The following is a 25,978-nucleotide window of genomic DNA, read 5'->3' as shown; positions in this document are numbered from 1 at the left end:
TGCTGCTTGGAAGAAAAGCTATCACAAACCTAGACAGCATATTAAAAACCAGAGACATTGCTTTGCCAACAAAGGTCCACATAGTCAAAGCTATGGTTTTTCCAGTAGTCATATATGGGTGTGAGAGTTGGTCCATAGAGAAGGCTGTTTGCTCCTTCTATTAAAATTTTGCTGCTTTCGAATTGTGGTGCTAGAGAAGACTCGAGAGTCCCTGGAACTGCAAGGAAACCAAATGAGTCAATCCTAAAGGATCAACCCTGAATATTCATTGGAAAGGCTGTGGCTGAAGCTGAAGCTCCAATACTTTGGCCACCTATGTTAAGAGCTGGTTCATTAGAAAAGACCATGACACTAGGAAAGACTGAAGGCAAAAGGAGAATTGGGTGGCAGAGGATGAGATGGTTAGATAGCATCACTGACTGCATTTGAGCAAATTCCCAGAGATAGTAGAGGACAGAAGACCCTGGCATGCGGCAGTCCATGGGTTGCAAGTCAGTGGACATGACTTAGCAATGGAACAACAACAACACGTCTGTCAATTTGCATACTTATCAAATTTTTTCACTACATATGTAAAATGTAACCTAATTCCTTGTAATGGCAGAAGGGATTGAATAAACCACAATGTAGCAGTGGCTTCCACCCCTAACTAACTCAGCTTGTGCTGGTAACTTACTCATTTCTTTTCCCATCATTAAAACGGAATTTTAAAATTTTAAAAAGAGGTAGTAACTACCTCTTAGGATCATGTGTGTGTGTCTAGTCAATCAGTTGTGTCCGACTCTGAAATCCTTTGGACTGTACCCACCAGGCTTCCCTGTCCTTGGGATTTTTCAAGCAAGAATACTGGAGTCAGTTGCCATTTCCTCCTCCAATGATCTTCCTAACCCAAGACTGAATATGCAGTAAATATTAAGTAATTGAATTAATTGAAAGTTATATATTTAGAGCAGTTCTTGATATAAAGTGTTTTATGAATGTTAACAATAAGTATCCTTATATATGATGACCTATCTGTATGTATTTACAACTTCAAGGTATCAAGGCCAACATCAGCCCATAGAGCATCTATGTGCAAACTTTAAAAAGAAAAATCTTGAAGTAATTTTACCTTCATCTTTCAAAAAATTTTCAGGATATGTTTATTTCATGAGGATGAGACACTTCACTAGTGTCTACTGAAATATTTTTGTTAGGAATTAATAAATCTGCAATATCTATGATGTCACTTGTCAAAATCATGTTATAGGTACACAAAATCCTCAGACAGATAACATGAAGAAATTACTAGCAGAAAAAAATAATAAATTAAACCTTTCTCCTGACATGAGAAAATTAGAAAAAAAAGTACTAATTTAATGTAAAATGACTCAGATTAAAGTGGGCTTGTGCCTGTGAGCATGCTACACCCATATTCCTGGATAACTTTAGATGCCAATTATGAAAATCCCTTTGGTGCATACTCACTGAGTTCACAAGTGGGAGGAGAAGGATGCCACTCGTCATCAACACCACAATGGATTAAATTGCTGCCATTGAGGATATAGCCTTTCTTGCAACTGAACAGAACAGAGTCGTTGAAATTATACATGGGCCCAAATCCAGAGAGAATGTTTCCATTTGGAACTTGAGGTGGATGACAGACAATATCTAAAGAAGCATAAAAAGAACATCTCAGTTATAAAAGAGAAATGGTGATAATGATGTGACTACTATTGACATATGGGTCTCCAGGAGACCTGATACAAGCCTACATCAAGAACACACAAAGAAAATTTTTTAAAGTTGTATGTATATCCTTTTAGTGGGCTTCCCAAGTGGCTCAGTGGTAAAGAAACCACCTGCCAATGAAGGAGACAGGGATTTAACCCCAGGGTCTGGAAGATCCCCTGGAGAAGGAAATAACAACCCATGCCAGTATTCTTGTTTGGGAAATCCCATGGACAGAGGAGTCTGGCAGGCTATGGACCAAAGGGTCGCAAAGGGTCAGAAACGACTTAGCAACTAAGAATGGATGATATCCTTCTAGTTTCTAGTTAACAATTTCTTAGTTCCAGATAATAGGTTGGTGGTTGCCAGAGGTGGGGATGCAGAGTGGACAAAAGGAATGAAGGGTCAAAAGGTACAAAATTCCAGTTATAAATAAATCATGGGGATGTAGTGTACAGCATGGTGCCTGAAGTTAATACCTCTGTAATATATGTTTGAAAGTTGTTTGGAGAATGAACTTAAAACATTTCATCATAAGAAAAATTATTTTGTAACTTTGTATGGTGATAGATGTTCACTAAAGTTATTATGATCATTTCACTGTATTTATGTAAATATCAAATCACTGATGTACACCTGAAATTAGTATTATAAGTCAATTATATCTTAAAAAAAAAAAAACCCTTAGCAATATCTAAAGCCTGAAATCCAAATTCCAAAGACCCCGAATCTTCCTCTTCTAATGGCCTACACTCCTGGATGATTGTGGTGGTGGGTCAGTGGCCAAAAGTGTTGATGTGATGGTTGTGATGTAGAGGCAGCCAGGGCATCCCAGATCACAAGCACAGAATGAACCCCAACTCCCCCGACACCCCACAGCCGTCAGTCTTCCAGTCCTGTCAGTCCTGCTGCTGCTGCTGCTAAGTTGCTTCAGTCGTGTCCGACTCTGTGCGACCCCATAGATGGCAGCCCACCAGGCTCCCCCGTCCCTGGGATTCTCCAGGCAAGAACACTGGAGTGGGTTGCCATTTCCTTCTCCAATGCATGAAAGTGAAAAGTGAAAGTGAAGTTGCTCAGTCGTGTCCGACTTGTAGCGACCCCTTGGACTGCAGCCTACCAGGTTCCTCCGCCCACAGGATTTTCCAGGCAAGAGTACTGGAGTGGGGTGCCATTGCCTTCTCCTGCCACTTTTAATTCCTTCAGGATTTCTCAACTTCTCTTCAGGCCAACTGCCATTGCCTCAGCTGAAACCAGCCTTACTACTTGGCTGGATAGCTGCAGCAGATGTCTATGGGTTAAGTTCTGTCCCACTTCGAATTGTTGCTCACTCCACAGCCAGACTTCTCTTTCTAAAATGCAGCACATTTACTCCTCTGGTTAAAGCCTTTCAATGTCTGCCCTTCACATACATTCTTAACTCCTGAAGACACACACAGTCCTTCATAACCTAGCCCTGCAAACTTTCCAGCCTCAGGTCCTGTCAATTCCAGCTTTTGCAAGCTAGAAGAAGACACATGAGAGTCCCTTGGACCGCAAGGAGATCAAACCAGTCAATCCTGAAGGAAATCAACCCTGAATATTCACTGGAAGGACTGATGCTGAAGCTGAAGCTCCAATACTTTGGCCACCTGATGGGAAGAACCAACTCATTGGAAAAGACTCTGGTGCTGAGAAAGATTGAGGTTAAGAGAAGGGGATGACAAAGGATGAGATAGTTGGGTGGCATCACTGACTCAATGGACATGAGTTTGAGTAGACTCAGGGACATAGTGAAGAACAGGGAAGCCCCAAAAGCTATACTCTATGGGGTCCCAAAGAGTCACACATGACTTAGTGACTGAACAACAACAATGCTCTCTTGCCTCAGCATTGTACTGAATCAAAACAGTAAATGACACTGCATTTTTAACTGCTGTAAAAGATATGTATTAGACCAGGAAGCCGAGTCATTACTGAATCTGACATAACATCCCCTTTTGGCTTTTCCAGAGAAGAAGGTGAACATGATATCTCTGCTTGCCTTTTACTATTGACCTACAAATGTTGGAATGATTTTATTTTCATCCTATAGGCCTGCTGACATCACTAGTGTGGATCCACCGATATTTTCAGTTGCTTCAGAAGAAGCAGAATACTATATTTTTTATTTCTTTTTCACTAGGCAGCAATAAGGTATTCTGTGTGTGTGTGTGTGTGTGCGCGCGCGTGTGCGCTAAGTGGTTTCAGTTGTGTGCCTTTATGACCCTATGGACACACCTCATGAAATCCACCAGGCTCCTCTGTCCATGGGATTCTCCAGACAAGAACACTGAAGTGGGTTGTCATGCCCTCCTCCAGGGATCTTCCACTCCCTGTCATTGAACCCACATCTCTTATATCTCCTGCATTGGCAGATGGATTCTTTACCACTAGCACCTTCTGGGAAGCCCCAACAAGGGACCAGACTAGCCAAAAGGCTTTAATGAAAAGTAAGATATATCATTTCCAGGTCAAAGATTTTTCATTCCTTGTTCATTTTGCCTGCAAAACTGACCACTGAGGTTTTACACTGGAGTTGTTACAGATCTAAACAATCTGGATTACCACATAAATGACAGCTGCCCTTTATCACCAATTATAAAGGTGATACTCATATTTAATACCCAAGTTGATTTTTCATTTGATGCTGAATTCAAAGGGGCAGAGTATGAAGGACATGATTTTTCAGCTCTCCCAGTCTTCAGGATGACCTTTAAAATAGTTCCTCTACTAATTTTCAAAGATCCAATACATTAACTCTAGAAATATTTCAAAGCATACATTTTAAGAAATCAATTGTAACCAGTAAAGTACAAAATCCGAGCACATGCTCAACATTTTCAATGGAAAAGAAGATACCACAAATAAGAGTACATAAAACAAAATTTACTTACATTCACATCCTTTAGATGTTGTCCATGTGAAATTTTTCTGACAAGTCAAAGTCAGAGGTTCATCTAGAATAGGTCTGTAGCCAAATTTGCATTGATATTTCAACTCGGTCCCAACTTCAAATACTTCTTGATTGCTTAACATGTTGTCTCTTCCATCCCAGATAGCATGAGGAACGTCTGGTAACCCAGTACAACTATCTGATCATGAAAAAAGTGCAAGAATGAAAGAAAGCTGTTTTGGGGGTTGGCAGTCAGATGCAATGAACTCTGCACACCTTGTCTCCCCGTTGCCAGAACAAGTGTAACTCATATTAGTTGAGAAAGAAACAGATGGCAAAGGCTAATTGGGAATTCCAGGAAGAGACATGGAAGGATCAATCTCTGATTATTGCCAAGCAGTCATTGCACACTCAAGACCATCCCCAAGAAAAAGTAATGCAAAGGGCAAAACGGTTGTCTGAGGAGGTCTTTAAAATAGCTGAAAAAAGAAGAGAAGCAAAGGGCAAAGGAGGAAAGGAAAGATATGCCCATTTGAATGCAGAGTTCCAAAGAATAGCAAAGAGAGATAAGAAAGCCTTCCTCAGTGATCAGTGCAAAGAAATAGAGGAACACAATAGAATGGGAAAGACTAGAGGTCTCTTCAAGAACATTAGAGATACCAAGGGAACACTTCATGCAAAGATGGGCACAGTAAAGGACAGAAATGGTATGGACCTAACAGAAGCAGAAGATATTAAAAAGAATACACAGAAGAACTGTACAAAAAAGATTTTCATGACCCATATAACCCCAATGGTGTGATCACTCACCTAGAAGCAGACATCCTGGAATATTAAGTCAAGTGGGCCTTAAGAAACATCACTACAAAGCTAGTGGAGGTGATGGAATTCCAGCTGAGCTATTTCAAATCCTAAAAGATGATACTGTGAAAGTGATGCTCTCAATATGCCAGCAAATTTGGAAAACTCAGCAGTGGGCATAAGACTGGAAAAGGTCAGTTTTCATCCCAATTCCAAAGAAAGTGAAAGTGAAGTGAAAATCACTCAGTCAGGTCCAACTCTTTGGGACTCCATGGACTTTACAGTCCATGGAATTCTCTAGGCCAGATCACTGGAGTGGTAGCCTTTCCCTTCTCCTGGGGATCTTCCCAAAGCAGGGATAGAACCCAGGTCTGCCCCATTGCAGGCAGATTCTTTACCAGCTGAGCCACAAGGGAAGCCCAAGAATACTGGAGTGGGTATCTTACCCCGTCTCCAACAGATCTTCATGACTCAGGAATCAAACCAGTGTCTCCTGCATTACAGGTGGATTCTTTACCAACTGAGATATCAGGGAAGCCCCAATCACAAAGAAAGGCAATTCCAAAGAACGCTCAAACTATCACACAATTGCACTCATCTCACACGCTAGCAAAGTAAAGCTCAAAATTCTCCAAACCAGGCTTTAACAGTACATGAACCATGAACTTCCAGATAGTTAAGCTGGATTTAGAAAAGGCAGAGAAACCAGAGATCAAATAGCCAATATCCACTGGATCATTGAAAAAGCAAGTGAGTTCCAGAAATGCATCTACTTCTGCTTTATTGACTATGACAAAGCTTTTGCCTGTGTGGATCACAGGAAACTAAGGAAAATTTTTAAAGAGATGGGAAAATCAGACCACCTGACCTGCCTCCTGAGAAATCTGTATGCAGCTCAAGAAGAAACAGGCTGGTTCCAAACTGGGAAAGAAGTTCGTCAAGTCTGTATATTGCCACCCAGCTTATTTAACTTACATGCCAGTACATCATGCGAAATGCCGGGCTGAATGAAACACAAGCTGGAATCAAGATTGACAGGAGAAATATCAATAACCTCAGATATTCAGATGACACCACCCTTATGGCAGAAAATGAAGTTTAGTTCTCTTAAGCTTCTTGATGAAAGTGAAAGAGGAGAGTGAAAAAGTTGGCTTAAAACTCAACATTCAAACAATGAGGTCATGACATCTGGTCCTATCACTTCATGGCAAACAGACAGGGAAACAATGGACATAGTGAGAGACTTTATTTTCCTGGGCTCCAAAATCACTGCAGATGTTGACTGCAGCCATGAAATTAAAAGACACCTGCTCCTTGGAAGAAAGGCTATGACCAACCTAGACAGCATATTAAAAACCAGAGACATTACTTTGCAAGCAAAGGTCTCTATAGTCAAAGCTATGGTTTTTCCAGTAGTCATGTATGGATGTGAAAGTTGGACTATAAAGAAAGCTGAGCACCAAAGAATTGATGCTTTTGATCTGCAGTGTTGGAGAAGACTCTTGAGAGTCCCTTGGACTGCAAGGAGAAACAACCAGAAATCAGTCCTGAGTATTCATGGAAGGTCTGATGCTGAAGCTGAAACTCAATACTTTGGCCACCTGATGAGAAGAACTGACTCATTGGAAAAGACCCTGATGCTGGGAAAGATCGAAGGCAGGAGGAGAAGCAGACACAGAGGATGAGATGGTTGGATGGCATCACCAACTGGATGGACATGAGTTTGTGCAAGTTTCAAGAGTTGGTGACGGACAGGGAAGCCTAGCGTGCTGCAGCCCATGGGATCGACATGACGGAGTGACTGAACGGATTGACACTGACAATGCACACAGCAATCCAGAGGATATTATTGAGGTAACACACTGTGGTGCAGAAAAGGGCAATATCTAGGGTACTGGGTCAACCTCCAGGGACTTAGTTGCCCTTCCATGTCAAAGCACTTCAGCATGGGAAATATCAGAGATCATTGAGGATACACAGCACAAATTTGCTGCTAAATAAACCAAATGTTCCCCTGGTTCTCCTTGCCTAAAGTGGAATTACAATAGGAATTGTAGTGTTTCCCAGATACTATAACACTGTTACCTAAGAACTTCTGATTTGAGCTTAAACCTTGTTCCACATAATATTGGATTCTTTATTCCCTACTGGATATGTTGTCAAAGGTACATAGGGATTGAAAAAGGGATACAGGTCTGTCATATTGCATGTTTATCAAATTTCGTCACTACATATGTAAGTCATCACCTAACTTCTCATGATGGCAGAAGGGAATGAATAAATTACAATATAGCCATGGCTTCTATCACCAAACACCTATGTGAGCTTGTGCTAGTTACTTAATCACTCTGTTTTGTTATCATTAAAATGGGGAGGGAGGAGGGAGGAGGGTTCAGGATGAGGAACACATGTATACCTGTGGCGGATTCATTTTGATATTTGGCAAAACTAATACAATTATGTAAAGTTTAAAAATAAAATTAAATTAAATTTTTAAAATGTGATTTTTTAAAAAGTAATATCTACCTATTAGGATCATGGTAAATACTAAATGAATTAATTGATGTCATATACTTAGAACAATGCTTGATACAACATGCTTAATAATTCTTAGCAATAAGTATCATTAATCTTATGACTGATCTGTGGGTATTTACAACTTAAAGGTATCAAGGCCAACATTAGTCCATAGAGTATCTTTGTGCAAATTTTAAAATGGAATATCTTGAAGGAATTTTACCTCCATCTTTCAAAAAATTCTCAGAATATGTTTATTTTGTTAGGATGAGACAATTTACTAGTCTACTGAAATATTTTGTAAGGAATAAATAAATCTGCCATGTCTGTGATGTCACTGGGCTCAAAACTGTTTGATGTATATGTATAGAAAACCCTCAGATAACACAAAGAGATTACTAGCAGGAAAAGGAAAAAAAGAAAGGAAAAAACCTTTCTCCTGACATGAGAAAACTAGAGAAATGTACTAATTTAATGTAAAATGACTTGGGATTTAGGTGGGCTTGTGCCTGTGAGCATGCTACACCCATATTCCTGGATAACTTTAGATGCCAATTATGAAAATCCCTTTGGTGCATACTCACTGAGTTCACAAGTGGGAGGAGAAGGATGCCACTCGTCATCAGCACCACAATGGATTAACTTGTTGCCATTGAGGATATAGCCTTTCTTGCAGCTGAACAGAACAGAGTCTTTGTAGTGATAGATGGGTCCAAATCCAGACAGAATGATTCCATTTTGAACTTGTGGTCCATGACAGACTATATCTAACGAAGCATAAAAAGGACATCTGAGTTATAAAAGAAATGGTGATAATGATGTGACTACTATTGATATATGGGTCTCCGGGAGACCTGATACAAGCCTACATCAAGTAACTATAAAGAAAACATTTTAAAGCTTTATGTATATCCTTTTAGTGGATTTCCCAAGTGGCTCAGTGGTAAAGAAATTGCCTGCCAATAAAGGAGATGGGCATTCAACTCAGGGTCTGAAAAGTCCCCTGGAGAAGGAAATAACAACCCATTCCAGTATTTGTGCTTAGGAAATCCCATGGACAGAGGAGTCCGGTGGACTACAGACCACAAAGTCTCAACGAGTCAGATATGACTTAGCAACTAAGCATGCACGATACCCTTTTAGTTCCTAGGAACCTGAGTGAAGTGAGGTCTGGTCAAGTTACTCGAGGTGGATAAAGTCCTATATATTTTTCATTAAAAAATTGAAAAGCAATTTCTCAGTTACAGATAGTAGCTTTGTGGTTGCCAGAGGTGGGAATGCAAAGTGGACAAATGAATGAAGTGGATCAAAAGGTACAAACTTTCAGTTATAAATAAATTATGGGGATATAATGTACAGCACAGTGTCTATAGTTAATACACTGTAATATATATATATTTGAAAGTTGCTTAGAGTATATGACTTTAAAGTTCTCATCATAGGAAAAATTATTTTGTAACTATGTATGGTGATATATGTTCACTAGGTTTATTACAATCATTTAACTATACTCACAAATATCAAATCAGTATAAGGTACACCTAAAATAATATTATATGTCAATAATATCACAAAACACCCTTCAGTTCAGTTCAGTTCAGTCGCTCAGTCGTTTCTGGCTTTTTACGACCCCGTGGACCACAGCACGCCAGGCCTCCCTGTCCATCACCAACTCCCGGAGTTTACCCAAACTCATACCCATTGAGTCAGTGATGCCATCCAACCATCTCATCCTCTGTAGTCCCCTTCTCTTCCTGCCTTCAATCTTTCCCACATCAGGGTCTTTTCTGAATGAATCAGTTCTTCACATCAGGTGGCCAAAGTATTGGAGTTTCAGCTTCAGCATCAGTCCTTCCAATTAATATTCAGGACTGATTTCCTTTAGGATGGACTGGGTGGATCTCCTTGCAGTCCAAGGGATTCTCAAGAGTCTTCTACAACACCACAGTTCAAAAGCATCAATTCTTTGGTGCTCAGGTTTCTTTATAGTCCAACTTTCACATCCATACCTGACTACTGGAAAAACCATAGCTTTGACTAGACAGACCTTTGTTGGAAAAGTAATGTCTTTCCTTTTTAATATGCTATGTAGGTTAGTCATAAATTTTTCTTCCAAGGAGCAGGTGTCTTTTAATTTCATGGCTGCAGTCACCATCTGCTGTGATTTTGGAGCTCAAAAAAATAAACTCTGCCACTGTTTCCACTGTTTCCCCATCTATTTGTCATGAAGTGATGAGACCAGATGCCATAATCTTTGTTTTCTGAATGTTGAATTTTAAGCCAACTTTTTCACTTTCATCAGAAGGCTCTTAAGTTCTTCACTTTCTGCCATAAGGGTGATGTCATCTTCATATCTGAGGTTATTGATATTTCTCCCGTCAATCTTGATTCCAGCTTGTGCTTCATCCAGCCCAGCATTTCCCATGATGTACTCTGCATATAAATTAAATAAGCAGGGTGACAGTATACAGCCCTGAGGTACTCCTTTCTCGGTTTGAAACCAGTCTGTTGCTCCATGTCCAGTTCTAACTGCTGCTTCTTCTTTTTTTTTTTAATTTTTTAAATTTTTATTATTATTTTTTTTTACTTTACAATATTGTATTGGTTTTTTTTTTTTTTTTTTTTTTGCTTCTTGACCTGCATTTAGATTTCTCAAGAGGCAGGTCAGGTTGTCTGGTATTCCCAGCTCTTTAAGAATTTTCCACAGTTTGTTGTGGTCCATACAGTCAAAGGCTTTGGCATAGTCAATAAAACAGAAGTAGATGTTTTTCTGGAACTCTCTTGCTTTTTTTGATGATCCAATGAATGCTGGCAGTTTGATCTCTGGTTCCTCTGCCTTTTCTAAGTCCAGCTTGAACATTTAGAAGTTCACAGTTCACGTACTGTTGAAGCCTGGCTTAGAGAATTTTGAGCACTACTTTGCTAGCATGTGAGATGATTGTAGTTGTGTGCTAGTCTGAGAATTCTTGGGCATTACATTTCTTTGGGATTGGAATGAAAACTAACATTTTCCAGTCCTGTCACCACTGCTGTGTTTTCCAAATTTGCTGGCATATTGAGTGCAGCACTTTCACAGCATCATCTTTTAGGGTTTGAAATAGCTCAACTGGAATTTTATCACCTCCACTAGCTTTGTTTGTAGTGATGCTTCCTAAGGCCCACTTGACTTCACATTCCAGGATGTCTGGCTCTAGGTGAATGATCACACCACCAGGGTTATCTGGGTCATGAAGATCTCTTTTTCCTTCTGTGTATTCTTGCCACCTCTTCTTTATATCCTCTGCTTCTGTTAGATCCATACCATTTCTGTCCTTTATTGTGCCTATCTTTGTATGAAAATTTCCCTTGGGTATCTCTGATTTTCTTGAAGAGACCTCTAGTTTTTCCCATTCTATTGTGTTCTTCTATTTCTTTGCACTGATCACTGAGGAAGGCTTTCTTATCTCTCCTTGCTATTCTTTGGAACTCTGTATTCAAATGCGTATATCTTTTTCTTTTCTCCTTTGCCTTTCACTTCTCTTATTTTCTTCACTTTCCTTTCCTTTATCATTTGGGGCTTCCCTGGTGGCTCAGAGGTTAAAGCATCTGCCTGCAATGCAGGAGACCTGGGTTCAATTCCTGGGTCAGGAAGATCCCCTGGAGAAGGAAATGGCAACCCACTCCAGTATTCTTGCCTGGAGAATCCCATGGACAGAGGAGCTTGGTGGGCTACAGTCCATGGGGTCACAAAGAGTCAGACACCACTGAGTGATTTCACTTTCCTTTCCTTTTCTCTTATTGTCATAGCTGTTTGTAAGGCCTCCTCAGACAACCATTTTGCCTTGTTGCGTTTCTTTTTCCTGAGGATGGTCTTGATCATTACCTCCTGTACAAAATGATGAACCCCTGTCCATAGTTGTTCAGGCATTCTGTCTATCAGATCTAATCCCTTGAATCTATTTCTCACTTCCACTGTATAGTCTTTAGGGATTTGATTTAGGTCATACCTGAATGGTCTAGTGGTTTTCCCCACTTTCTTCATTTTAAGTCTGAATTTGGCAATAAGGAGTTCATGCTATAAGCTACAGTCATGCCTCCTGGGCTTGTTTCTGCTGACTGTATAGAGCTTCTCCATCTTTGGCTGCAAAGAATATAATCAGTCTGATTTTGGTATTGACCATCTGGTGATGTGCATGTGTAGAACCTTCTCTTGTGTTGTGGAAGAGGGTGTTTGCTATGACCAGTTCATTCTCTTGGCAAAACTCTGTTAGCCTTTGCCCTGCTTCATTCTGTACTCCAAGGCCAAATTTGCCCATTACTCCCGGTATTTCTTGACTTCCTACTTTTGCATTTCAATCCCCTCTAGTGAAAAGGACATCTTTTTGGGGTGTTCGTTCTAGAAGGTATTGTAGGTCTTCATAGAACTGTCATGTAGTTAGAATAGGAAACAGGAGTCCAGAATGGCAGTGGCTAAAAGACAAGGAAGGGAAAAGCCCACGAAAATAGAACAAAGGAAGGTCAAAAGAAGATCCAAGGACCAGAGTGAGGCCTTCGGGTAAACAAACAGCACTCCTGGCTAGCCCAATTTGCATAGGGCAGGCCCAGGGGGAGGGAAAAACATATAAAAAGAGGAGCCAGTGGGCTCTCTCTCTCTCTGTCTCTCTGTCTCCAGCACGCTGGTGCACTCCTCCACTCTTTTCTCTTCGCGTCTTTGGGTTGGCATGCCCTCACGCTTTGAGGATGGATCCTGCTATCTTCTAAGTAAAATAGAGCTGTAACACTGATTTGTCTAAGAGCTATAACACAGTCTGTTTGAGACCTGAGAGCTGTAACATGGTCTGTCCAAGACCTGAGAGCTGTGGCACACCGAGGGCTTTAATGTCCATCACTCCAAATCTTTGTTGTGACAAGACAGAACCAAGGAGCATACACTTGCCTGATAGAACCATTCAGCTTCAGCTTCTTCAGCATTACTGGTTGTGGCATAGGCTTGGATTACTGTGATACTTAATGGTTTGCCTTGGAAACGAACAGAGATCATTCTGTCATTTTTGAGATTGCACCCAAGTACTGCATTTTGGATTCTTTTGTTGACTGTGTTGGCTGCTCCATTTCTTTTAAGGGATTCTTGCCCACAGTAGTAGATATAATGGTCATCTGAGTTAAATTCCCCCATTCCAGCCCATTTGGGTTCGCTAATCCCTAAAATATCAATGTTCACTATTGCCCTCTGCTGCTGCTAAGTCACTTCAGTCGTGTCCAACTCTGTGCGACCCTATAGACAGCAGCCCACCAGGCTCCCCCATCCCTGGGATTCTCCAGGCAAGAACACTAGAGTGGGTTGCCATTTCCTTCTCCAGTGCATGAAAGTGAAAAGTGAAAGTGAAGTCGCTCAGTCATGTCCGACCCTAGGCGACCCCATGGACTCCAGGCTCTTCCATCCACGGGATTTTCCAGGCAAGAGTACTGGAGTGGGGTGCCATTGCCTTCTCTGCTCTTGCCCTCTACTGTGTGACAACTTTCAATGTGCCTTGATTCATGGACCTAACATTTCAGGTTCCTATGCAATATTGCTCTTTATAGCATCAGACTTTACTTTTATCACCAGTCACATCCATAAATGGTTGTTGTTTTTGCTTTGACTCCATCTCTTCACTCTTTCTGGAGTTATTTCTCTACTGATCTCCAGCAGAATGATGGGCACCTACCGACCTGGGGAGTTCATCTTTCAGTGTCCTATCTTTTTGCCTTTTGTACTGTTCATGAGCTTCTCAAGGTAGGAATACTGAAGTGGTTTGCATTTCTCCAGTGGACCATGTTTTGTCAGAACTCTCCATCATGAACCGTCCATTGGGTGGCCCTACAAGGCATGGCTCATAGTTTTACTGAGTTAGACAGGGCTGTGGTCCATGTGATAAGATTGCTTAGTTTTCTGTGATTGTGGTTTTCAGTTTGTCTGCCCTCTGATGGAGAAGGATAAGAGGCTTATGGAAGCTTCCTGATGGGAGAGACTGACTGAGGGAGAAACTGGGTCTTGTTCTGATGGTCAGGGCCATGCTCCGTATCTTTACCCCAATTTTCTGTTGAAGGGCGGGGCTGTGTTGCCTCCCTGTCATTTGACCTGAGGCCAAATATGGTGGCAGTAATGAAGATAAGAGGTGAGTCAGTTCAGTTCAGTTCAGTCACTCAGTAGTGTCCGACTCTTTGCGACCCCATGAATCGCAGCACGCCAGGTCTCTCTGTTCATCACCAATTCCCGGAGTTCACTCAGACTCACGTCCATCGAGTCAGTGATGCCATCAAGCCATCTCATCCTCTGTCGTCCCCTTCTCCTCCTGCCCCCAATCCCTCCCAGCATCAGTCTTCTCCAAAGAGTCAACTCTTCAAATGAGGTGGCCAAAGTACTGGAGTTTCAGCTTTAGCATGATTCCTTCCAAAGAAATCCCAGGGCTGATCTCCTTCAGAATGGACTGGTTGGATCTCCTTGCAGTCCAAGGAATCTCAAGAGTCTTCTCCAACACCATAGTTCAAAAGCATCAATTCTTCAGTGCTCAGCTTTCATCACAGTCCAACTCTCACATTCATGCATGACCACTGGAAAAACCATAGCCTTGACTAGAAGGACCTTTGTTGGCAAAGTAATGTCTCTGCTTTTCAATATGCTATCTAGGTTGGTCATAACTTTCCTTCCAAGAAGTGAGCATCTTTTAATTTCATGGCTGCAGTCACCATCTGCAGTGATTTTGGAGCCCAGAAAAATGAAGTCTGACACTGTTTCCACCGTTGTCCCATCTATTTCCCATGAAGTGATGGGACCGGATGCCGTGATCTTCATTTTCTGAATGTTGAGCTTTAAGCCAACTTTTTCACTTTCCACTTTCACTTTCATCAAGAGGCTTTTGAGTTCCTCGTCACTTTCTGCCATAAGGGTGGTGTCATCTGCATATCTGAGGTTATTGACATTTCTACCAGCAATCTTGATTCCAGCTTGTGCTTCTTCCAGCCCAGCATTTCTCATGATGTACTCTGCATATAAGTTAAATATGGGTGACAATATACACCTTGACGTACTCCTTTTCCTATTTGGAACCAGTCTGTTGTTCCATGTCCAGTTCTAACTGTTGCTTCCTGGCCTGCATATAGGTTTCTAAAGAGGCAGATCAGGTGCTCTGGTATTCCCGTCTCTTTCAGAATTTTCCACAGTTTATTGTGATCCACACAGTCAAAGGCTTTGGCATAGTCAATAAAGCAGAAATAGATGTTTTTCTGGAACTCTCTTGCTTTTTCGATGATCCAGTGGATGTTGGCAATTTGATCTCTGGTTCCTCTGCCTTTTCTAAAACCAGCTTGAGCATCTGGAAGTTCATGGTTCACGTATTGCTGAAGCCTGGCTTGGAGAATTTTGAGCATTACTTTACTAGCATGTGAGATGAGTGCAAATGTGTGGTAGTTTGAGCATTCTTTGGCATTGCCTTTCTTTGGAATTGGAATGAAAACTGACCTTTTCCAGTCCTGTGGCCACTGCTGAGTTTTCCAAATTTGCTGGCGTATTGAGTGCAGCACTTTCACAGCATCATCTTTCAGGATTTGAAATCGCTCCACTGGAATTCCATCACCTCCACTAGCTTTGTTCATAGTGGTGCTTTCTAAGGCCCATTTAACTTCACATTCCAGGATGTCTGGCTCTAGGTGAGTGATCACACCATCGTGATTATCTTGATTGTGAAGATCTTTTTGTACAGTTCTTCTGTGTATTCTTGCCACCTCTTCTTAATATCTTCGGCTTCTGTTAGGTCCATACCATTTCTGTCCTTAATCGAGCCCATCTTTGCATGAAATGTTCCCTTGGTATCTCTAATTTTCTTGAAGAGATCTCTAGTCTTTCCCATTCTGTTGTTTTCCTCTATTTCTTTGCATTGATCGCTGAGGAAGGCTTTCTTATCTCTCCTTGCTATTCTGTGGAACTCTGCATTCAGATGTTTATATCTTTACTTTTCTTTCTTTTTGCTTCTCTTCTTTTCACAGCTATTTTTAAGGCCTCCCCAGACAGCCATTTTGCTTTTTTGCATTTCTTTTCCATGGGTATGGTCTTGATCCCTGTCTCCTGTACAATGTCAAGAACCTCTGTCCATAGTTTATCAGGCACTCTATCTAGCAGATCTAGTCCCTTAAATCTATTTCTCACTTCCACTGTATAATCATAAGGGATTTGATTTAGGTCATACCTGAATGGTCTAGTGGTTTTCCTACTTTCTTCAATTTAAGTCTGAATTTGGCAATAAGGAGTTCATGGTCTGAGCCACAGTCAGCTCTTGGTCTTGTTTCTGTTGTGGTGGGTCAGTGGCCAATAATAATGACATGAGGGTTGTGATGTAGAGGCATCAGGGATCACAAGCAAAGAACAAACCTCCCCCTCCCCTGCTACCCCACAGCTGGTCAGTCATCTAGACCTGTCAGTCTTGCCACTTTAATTCCTTCAGCATTTCTCAACTTCTCTTCAGGCCAATTGCCATTGTCAGCTGAAACCAGCCTCACTACTTGGCTGGATAGCTGCAGCAGAAGTCTATGGGTTAAGTTCTGTTCCACTTCAAATTGTTGCCCACCTATAGCCAGACTTCTCTTTCTACAATGCAGCACATTTACTCCCCTGGCTAAAGACTTTCACTGTCTCCCCTTCATCTTCATACTGAACTCCTGAGAGTCATACACAGGTTCCTTCATAACCTAATTCTGCTAACTTTCCAGTCTCAGGTCCTGTCCATTTCAGCACTTGCAGGCTAGAAAAGACATATGAGAGTCCCTTGGACAGCAAAGAGATCAAACCAGTCGATCCTAAAGGAAATCAACCCTGAATACTCATGGAAGGACTGATGCTGAAGCTGAAGCTCCAATACTTTGACCACCTGATGAGAAAAGCCAACTCATTGGAAAAGACCCTGGTGCTGGGAAAGATTGTGGGCAAAAGGAGAAGTGGGTGACAAAGGATGAGATGGTTGGATGGCCTCACTGACTTGATGGACATGAATTTGAGTAAACTCAGGGAGATAGTGAAGGACAGGGAAGCCTGGCCTGCTACATTCTATGGGGTCCCAAAGAGTCAGACACAGCTTAGTGACTAAAAAACAAAAATGCTCTCTTGGCCTGGCATTGTACTGAATGAAGATGTAAATGACACTGTGATGTTAATTGCTGTAAAGATAAGTTTTAGACCAGGAAGCCAAGTCATCACTGAAATTTACATAACCTCCCTTCTGATTTTTCCAGAGAAGATTGTGAACATGGTTTCTCTGCTTGCCTTTTACTACTGATCTACTAATGTCAGTATGATTTTTCCTTTTTTTTTGTCCTGTAGGCCCATTGACATCATTAGTGTGATGTCCATTGATATTTTCAGTTGCTTCAGAAGAAGCAGAATACTATATTTTTTATTTCTTTTTCACTAGGCAGCGATAGGGTATTCTTTCCGTGTGTGTGCATGCGGGTGTGTGTGTGTGTGAGAGCTAAGTGGTTTCAGTTGTGTGCCTTTGTGCCCCTATGGACACATCCCATGAAGTCCATCAGGCTCCTCTGTCCATGGGATTCTCCAGACAAGAACACTGAAGTGGGTTGTCATGCCCTCCTCCAGGGGATCTTCCCCACCCTGTGGTTGAACCCACATCTCTTATATCTTCTGCATTGGCAGATGGATTCTTTACCACTAGCACCTTCTGGGAAGCCCCAAAAAGGGACCAGACTAGCCAAAGGCTTTAATGAAAAGTAAGATATACCATTTCCAGGTCAAAGATTTTTGATTCCTTGTTCATTTTGCCTGCAAAACTGACCACTGAGGTTTTACACTGGAGTTATTACAGATCTAAACAATCTGGATTACTGTATAAATGACAGCTGCCCTAGAGGGTTACCAATTATAAAGGTGATACCCATATTTGATACCCAAGTTGATTTTTCATTTGATGCTGAATTCGAAGGGCAGAAGCCCTTCGAAAAATCATGAAGGACATGATTTTTTAGCTCTCCCAGTCTTCAGGATGACCTTTAAAATAGCTCCTCTACTAATTTGCAAAGATCCAATACATTAACTCTGGAAGTATTTCAAAGCATACATTTTAAGAAATCAATTGTAACCAGTAAAGTACAAAATCCGAGCACATGCTCAACATTTTCAGTGGAAAAGAAGATACCACAAATTAGAGTACACAAAACAAAGTTTACTTACATTCACACCCTTTGGATGGTGTCCATGTGAAATTTTTCTGACAAGTAAAAGTCAGAGGTTCATCTGGAATAGGTCTGTAGCCAAACTTGCATTGATATTTCAACTTGGTCCCAACTTCAAATACCTCTTGATTTTTTAGCTTGTTGTCTTTTCCATCCCAGACAGCATGAGGAATGTCTGGTAACCCAATACAACTATCTGATCATGAAAAAAATGCAAGGATGAAAGAAACCTGTTTTGGGGGTTGGCAGACTGACCCAATAAGCCTGGCACACACCCGCCCCTATCCCCAAAAAACGTAGCTCATATTAACTGAGGGAGAAACAGATGGCAAAGGTTAGATGGGAATTCTAGGAACAGACTTGACAGCATCAACCTCTGATAGACTATTGCCAAGCACTCAAAGCACACAGCAATCCAGAGGATGTTATTGAGGCAACACACCATGGTGCAGAAAGGGGCAATATCTAGATTACTGGGTCAACCTCCAGGAGCTTAGTTCTCCTTCCATGTCAAAGTACTTCAGCATGGGAGCATCAGAGGTCACTGAGGATACACAGCACAAGTTTGCTGCTAAATAAACGAAGTGTTTGCCTGATTCTCCTTGCCTAAAAGGGAATTAGAATAAGAGTTGTTGTGTTCCCCAGATACTATACAGATACTATAACACTGTCACCAGGAACTTCTGATTTGAGCTTAAACCTTGTTTCACATAACATTGGATTCTGCTTTTATTCCCTAATGGATATGATGCCAAAGGTATATATGGATTGAAGAAAGGGTACAGATCTTTTAAATCACATATTTATTAAATTTTGTCACTACATATGTAAATCATCACCTATTTCTCCTAATGGCAGAAAGAAATGAATATATCACAATGTAGCAGTGGCTTCCATTGCCAAATAACTATGTAAGCTTGTGCTAGTTACTTAATCACTCTGTTCTGTCATCATTAAAATGTGATTTTTAAAAAAGTAATATCCACCTCTTAGGATCATGGTAAATACTAAATGAATTAATTGATGTCATGTACTTAAAACAATGCTTGATATAAAGTACTTAATAATTCTTAGCAATAAGTATCATTAACCTTATGACTGAGCTGTATGTATTTAAAACTTCAAGGTATCAAGGCCAACATTAGCCCATACAGCATCTCTGTGCAAATTTTAAAATGGAATATCTTGAAGGAATTTTACCTCCATCTTTCAAAAAATTCTCAGAATATGTTTATTTTGTTAGGATGAGACAATTTACTAGTGTCTACTGAAATATTTTGTAAGGAATAAATAAATCTGCCATGTCTGTGATGTCACTGGGCTCAAAACTGTTTGATGTATATGTATAGAAAACCCTCAGATAACATAAAGAGATTACTAGCAGGAAAAGGAAAAAAAGAAAGGAAAAAACCTTTCTCCCAACATGAGAAAACTAGAGAAAAGTACTAATTTAATGTAAAATGACTCTTGGGATTTAAGTGGGCTTGTGCCTGTGAGCATGCTACACCCATATTCCTGGATAACTTTAGATGCCAATTATGAAAATCCCTTTGGTGCATACTCACTGAGTTCACAAGTGGGAGGAGAAGGATGCCACTCATTATTAGCATCACAATGGATTAAATTGTTTCCATTGAGGATATAACCTTTCTTGCAGCTGAACAGAATAGAGTCTTTGTAGTGATAGATGGGTCCAAATCCAGACAGAATGATTCCATTTCGAACTCGTGGTCTGTGACAGACTATATCTAACGAAGCATAAAAAGGACATATGAGTTATAAAAGAGAAATGGCAATAATGATGTGATTACTATTGATATATAGTTCTCAGGGAGACTTGATACAAGCCTACATCAAGTACATACAAAGAAAATATTTTAAAGCTTTATGTATGTGTTTTTAATTCTTAGGAATCCCAGCAAAATGAGGTCCTGTCATATTAGTCCATGTGGATAAAGTCCTAATATTTCTCATCAAAGAAGTATTTGAAAAACCCATTTCATCATTACAAAGAATAGATTGGTGGTTGCCAGAGGGGGGAATGTGCAATGGGAATGAGTGATGTGGGTTAAAAGGTACAAACTTCCAGATATATAAATGAGTCATGGGGATGTGATGTACAGCCTGGTACCTATAGTTAATAACACTGCAATACATATTTGAGAGTTGCAAAGAGAGTAGAGTCTTAATAGTCTCATCACAAGAGAAATTATTTTGTAACTATGTATGGTGAAAGATGTCAACTAGACTTATTATGATCAATTCCACTGTATATACACAAATATCATACCACTATGATGTACATATGAAATTAATATTATGTGTCAATATCTCAAAAACCCCTAATCAATATCTAAAACCCAAATTCCAAAGACCCCAAAATCTTCCTCTTCTAATGGCTTACACTCCTGGATGATTTTGGTGGTGGGTCAGTGGCCAGTTGGGAAAGGCTACCCACTCCAGTATTCTGGCCTGGAGAATTCCATGGACTATACAGTCCATGGGGTTGCAAAGAGTCAGACACAGCTGAGCAGCTTTCACTTTCATGTTCAGTGGCCAATAGTATTGATGTGATGGTTGTGATGTAGAGCAGCCAGGGCATCCCAGATCACAAGCACAGAATGAATCCCCCCTCCCCCGCCACCCCACAGCCATCAGTCATCAAGACCTGTCAGTCCTGCCACTTTTAATTCCTTCAGCATTTCTCAACTTCTCTCCAGGCCAACTGCCATTGCCTCGGCTGAAACCAGCCTCACTACTTGGCTGGATAGCTGCAGCAGATGTCTATGGGTTAAGTTCTGTCCCACTTCGAATTGTTGCTCACTCTATAGCCAGACTTCTCCTTCTAAAATGCAGCACATTTACTCCCCTGGTTAAAGCCTCTCAGTGTCTGCCCTTCACAGACATTCTGTCTGTTCTGAAGTTCTGAAGACAGACAAGGTCCTTCATAACCTAGCCCTGCAAACTTTCCAGCCTCAGGTCCTGTCAATTCCAGCTCTTGCAGTGAGACTCTAGGCATTTCGAACACTTCACGATTATTTCTTTAGCCCCAGCATTGTACTAAATCAAAACAGTAAATGACACTGTGTTGTTAAAGTCCATTAAATGCCACAATTAGAGGTGTTTTATACCAGTAAGATGAGTCATTCCTGATCCTGGCATGGCTTTTAGAAATGAAAGGTAAAATATCTTCTATGCTTATCTTTTACTTTTGATCTGCTAACGTTGGTATGACTTTGTGTGCCCTGTATACATACGTGGTTAACATTACAAGTGTGGTGTCCACCCATATTTCTAGTTGTTCCAGGGAAACAGAAAACTATATTTCCTATTTCATTTATACTAGGCAGAAACAAGGGACTAGTTTGGCCAAAATTTTTAATGAAAAGCAAGATATTTTACTTCCAAGTCAAAGAACATATGAGCCCAGGACTGTCTACTTGTTCACATCCCCTGATGAACTGATTGTGGAAGTTTTGTGGTTTTCCTTAACTTATTTGTTGGCATATAATTGCTTTACAATGTTGTGCTATTTTCTGCAGCCAAAAAATAGAAGAACAAAATTGGGTCATTTGTAGTGCTGTGGATGAACCTAAAGTCTGTCATACAGAGTGAAATAAGTTAGAAAGAGAAAAACAAAAATATTGTATATTAATGCATATGTACCCATTTTCCAGTACTCTTGCCTGGAAAATCCCATGGACAGAGGAGCCTGGTGGGCTACAGTCCATGGGGTTGCTAAGAGTCAGACACGACTGAGCAACTTCACTTTCACTTTTCTCTTTCATGCATTGGAGAATGAAATGGCAACCCACTCCAATGTTCTTGCCTGGAGAATCCCAGGGACGGGGGAGCCTGGTGGGCTGCCGTGTATGGGGTCGCACAAAGTCGGACACGACTGAAGCAACTTAGCAGCAGCAGCAGAATCAAGAAAGATGGTACAGGTGAGCCTGTTTGCAGAATAGGAATTTAGATGCAGATGTACAGAACAGACGAGATTTTGGATGTTTTGTGAGGGAGTTGTCAGAAGATATAAACAATCTGAATTACCATGTAAATGACTGCCCTCTAGAGGATTTCCCAAGTGAGCTGTGCACTAACAAGGAGCCTAAAAAAAAATTAAAATGTGTATATATGTATACATTTACATTGGAGAAGGAAATGGCAACCCACTCCAGTACTCTTGCCTGGAGTACTCCCATGGACGGAGGAGCCTAGTAGGCTACATACAGTCCATGGGGCCGCAAAGAGACAGACGTGACTGAGCAACTTCACTTTCACTTTCATACATTTACATGTTGGTGATGGACAGGGAGGCCTGGCGTGCTGCAGTCCATGGGGTTGCAAAGAGTCAGACACAACTGAGTGATTGAACTGACTGACTGATATATGTGTGTATATATATATATATACACACACACGAACAAAAACCAAACAAAGAACAAAGTTTTTACTGTTAAAAAAAATCTGGGGATTTTGGTATTGATTATTATTGCAGTATAGCCTATGCTTTCTGACTAATAATAGCATATGAGTAGCTGAACAAGTGAATTAATTTAACTTTGCCTTGATTAGTTTGTCTTTGAATCATTCCATTTCTTTTAATACATTCAGTATGGTCACTTACTTTTACAAGTAGGAGGGCTTGGATACCAGACACCTATTGTTTTATTTTCCACTCTGCAAGAAATGGAGGCTTTGCCTAACATTGAGAAGTCAGGGTCACAGCTGTAGGTGACAGAAGAGCCATATGTGTAGAAATCTTCATCTCCACCATTGTGCTTCCCATTGCTGATGGTTGGAGGAGGCTTGCACTTGACAACTGAGATGAATGAAGAGGAAGAAATAATGAGGGAAGGCATACTTACAAATCTAACACTCGTGATGCAAATTCTAATGGAGTGTACAATAAGCAACAAAGAGGCACAGGTGTTTTATTACCTAACATGGTTTAGGTTTATAGTCAAGTCATAAGGAGTCTTTACTTACTTATACATTGAGGGAGAGGATCACTCCAGTCAACTCCTTTATCTTGGATCTCACAATGACTAGTAGCTGAGCCAATCAAGAAATATCTGAATAAGACAGGCCAGAGATTTTAGTGGAATTTGTCTTATTCTAAGTGTAAATTTCCAGTTAATAAGGTCTGGATGAAAAGAAATTTTATTCAACATTTAAAAATGAAAAAATAATGATCTCTTGATTACTAATTACCATTTAGGCCAATGTGGAGTTAAATTTCATCATATCAAGGAGAAAGACTTATTTTTCCATTTTTCTTTTACTTACTTATTTTTTAAACCATATTACTAAGCTTTTTCTACAGGGCATATATTCATCATAAAAAAAAAAAAGTAAATGTCAAGGTTTGCATTCAGAATCTTAGAACTCCACTTAAACTCTTTATCTAACAAGCTACAAATAAAGCAATACAAAAGAGTAAAAATATACTTGAGTTTCCTATATAGTTTCATTTGAATAGAAGATCCAGATAAATTGCTGATTAACAAAACAATTTTGACCTCTAATTTGAATCATTCTTCTGGCACTAGAGTTTGGCTTACTCTCATAAATCACTAACTTCCTGATTATCATCTTGTCATTCTTGCCCTTGAAACAAGTCTCAGTAATTCTTCCAGAACTTGTTACTTTTAAAAAAAATTATATATCATCTTGTTATTCTTGCCCTTGAAACAAGTCTCAGTAATTCTTCCAAAACTTGTTACTTAAAAAAAAAATTATATATCAATATATCCTGAATATCAATAACAAGTTCCTGAATAAAATAAACAAAATTTAAAAACACTTCAAAAGAGAAACATACCATAATCAAATAGGTTTATACAAAAAATGAAAGGAATCTTCAAAATTAGGAAACATATCAATATACAATATATTGTTATGAACTGAATATATGTGTCCTCCCAAAATTCATATATTGACACCCTCAACCCCAGTATGGCTGTATCTGGAGTAAGGAAGTAATTAAGGCTAAATTAAGTGATAAAGGAGGGGCCCTGATTCACTAGCATTAGAGTTCTTATAAGAAGAGACATCACAGAGCTCACTCTCTCTCAACCTCATGCATGTGCAGAGGGAAGGCCATGTGACTGAATGCTATCAGACCTAAATCTAGGACTTCCAGGCTTCAGAACTGTAAAAATAAATTTCTATTGCTGTGACAGCCTGATCAGATTAATATATACATGAATAAATCTAAGAAGAAAATGACATTTGAAAAAAATCAAGCATTCTTAGCAAAAATGTCCAATATAATGGGAAACAGTGGAGACAGAGCCCTACCAAACTTAGGCGGGAAATATTAGAGTTGTTTCTGCTAAAGTCGAGAAGAAGAAAGCAAAGGCCAGTATAAGTATTTTATTTGAGATAAAATTGCTAGCATAATAATGAGAAAAAGGATACTGAGTCTAAGAGCAAACAGTAGTACCTAACCCTGATCCACTGACTGCCAACTTCTGTGTTCAGCTCCAGTCTAACCATGAAAAACATCAGACTAATTCCAACAGAGGGGCATCCTCAAAGTACCAGTAGTCCTGAAAACTGACAAGGTCACCCAAAACAATGAAACACTCGGAACTTATCACAGCCAAGAGTCCAAGGGAATGTGACAACTAAAAGTAACATGTTATCCTGGATAGAATCCTGAAACTGAAAAGTGGTACTAATAGGAGGGCAAAGACTAATAGAGTTTTGCCAAGAAAATGCACTGGTCATAGCAAACACCTTCTTCCAACAACACAAGAGAAGACTCTACACATGGACATCACCAGATGGTCAACACTGAAATCAGATTGATTATGTTCTTTGCAGCCAAAGATGGAGAAGCTCCATAAAGACGACAAAAACAAGACCAGGAGCTGACTGTGGCTCAGATCATGAACTCCTTATTACCAAATTCAGACTTAAAGAAAGTAGGGAAAACCACTAGCCCATTCAGGTATGACCTAAATCAAATCCCTTATGATTATACAGTGGAAATGAGAAATAGATTTAAGGGCCTAGATCTGATAGATAGACTGCCTGATGAACTATGGACTGAGGTTCGTGACATTGTACAGGAGACAGGGATCAAGACCATCCCCATGGAAGAGAAATGCAAAAAAGCAAAATGGCTGTCTGGGGAGGCCTTAAAAATAGCTGTGAAAAGAGAAGTGAAAAGCAAAGGAGAAAAGGAAAGATATAAGCATCTGAATGCAGAGTTCCAAAGAATAGCAAGGAGAGATAAGAAAGCCTTCTTCAGCGATCAATGCAAAGAAGTAGAAGAAAACAACAGAATGGGAAAGACTAGAGATCTCTTCAAGAAAATTAGAGATACCAAGGGAACATTTCATGCAAAGATGGACTCGATAAAGTACAGAAATTGTATGGACCTAACAGAAGCAGAAGATATTAAGAAGTGGTGGCAAGAATACACAGAAGAACTGTACAAAAAAAAATCTTCATGACCCAAATAATCACGATGGTGTGATCACTGACCTAGAGCCAGACATCCTGGAATGTGAAGTCAAGTGGGCCTTAGAAAGCATCACTACGAACAAAGCTAGTGGAGGTGATGGAATTCCAGTTGAGCAATTTCAAATCCTGAAAGATGATGCTGTGAAAGTGCTGCACTCATTATGCCAGCAAATTTGGACAACTCATCAGTGGTCACAGGACTGGAAAAGGAGGTCAGTTTTCATTCCAATCCCAAAGAAAGGCAATGCCAAAGAATGCTCAAACTACCGCACAATTGCACTCATCTCACATGCTAGTAAGGTAATGCTCAAAATTCTCCAAGCCAGGCTTCAGCAATACGTGAACCGTGAACTTCCTGATGTTCAA

At 40.3% G+C, this 25,978-nt stretch overlaps 1 protein-coding gene across 1 annotated transcript in view; it reads right to left on the bottom strand.

Moving 5' to 3' along the window:
* The window catches only part of LOC133227532 (zona pellucida sperm-binding protein 3 receptor-like), a 63,365-nt gene that overhangs the window by 12,754 nt on the left and 24,633 nt on the right, over window positions 1–25,978 (bottom strand). The window contains exons 5-11 of the mRNA XM_061382106.1: window positions 23,126–23,211; window positions 22,764–22,958; window positions 19,702–19,884; window positions 18,135–18,332; window positions 8,524–8,706; window positions 4,623–4,820; window positions 1,468–1,650 (exon numbers count right to left, since the gene is read on the bottom strand). Of these exons, the coding sequence (XP_061238090.1) occupies window positions 1,468–1,650; window positions 4,623–4,820; window positions 8,524–8,706; window positions 18,135–18,332; window positions 19,702–19,884; window positions 22,764–22,958; window positions 23,126–23,211 (1,226 nt within the window). The remainder of the gene's footprint in view (window positions 1–1,467; window positions 1,651–4,622; window positions 4,821–8,523; window positions 8,707–18,134; window positions 18,333–19,701; window positions 19,885–22,763; window positions 22,959–23,125; window positions 23,212–25,978) is intronic.

This window comes from Bos javanicus, chromosome 16, assembly GCF_032452875.1.
Source record: "Bos javanicus breed banteng chromosome 16, ARS-OSU_banteng_1.0, whole genome shotgun sequence".
In the NCBI taxonomy this organism is placed as follows: Eukaryota; Metazoa; Chordata; class Mammalia; order Artiodactyla; family Bovidae; genus Bos; species Bos javanicus.
Note: the sequence above shows the minus strand (reverse complement) of the source record. Positions and strands in the feature narration are given on the sequence as shown.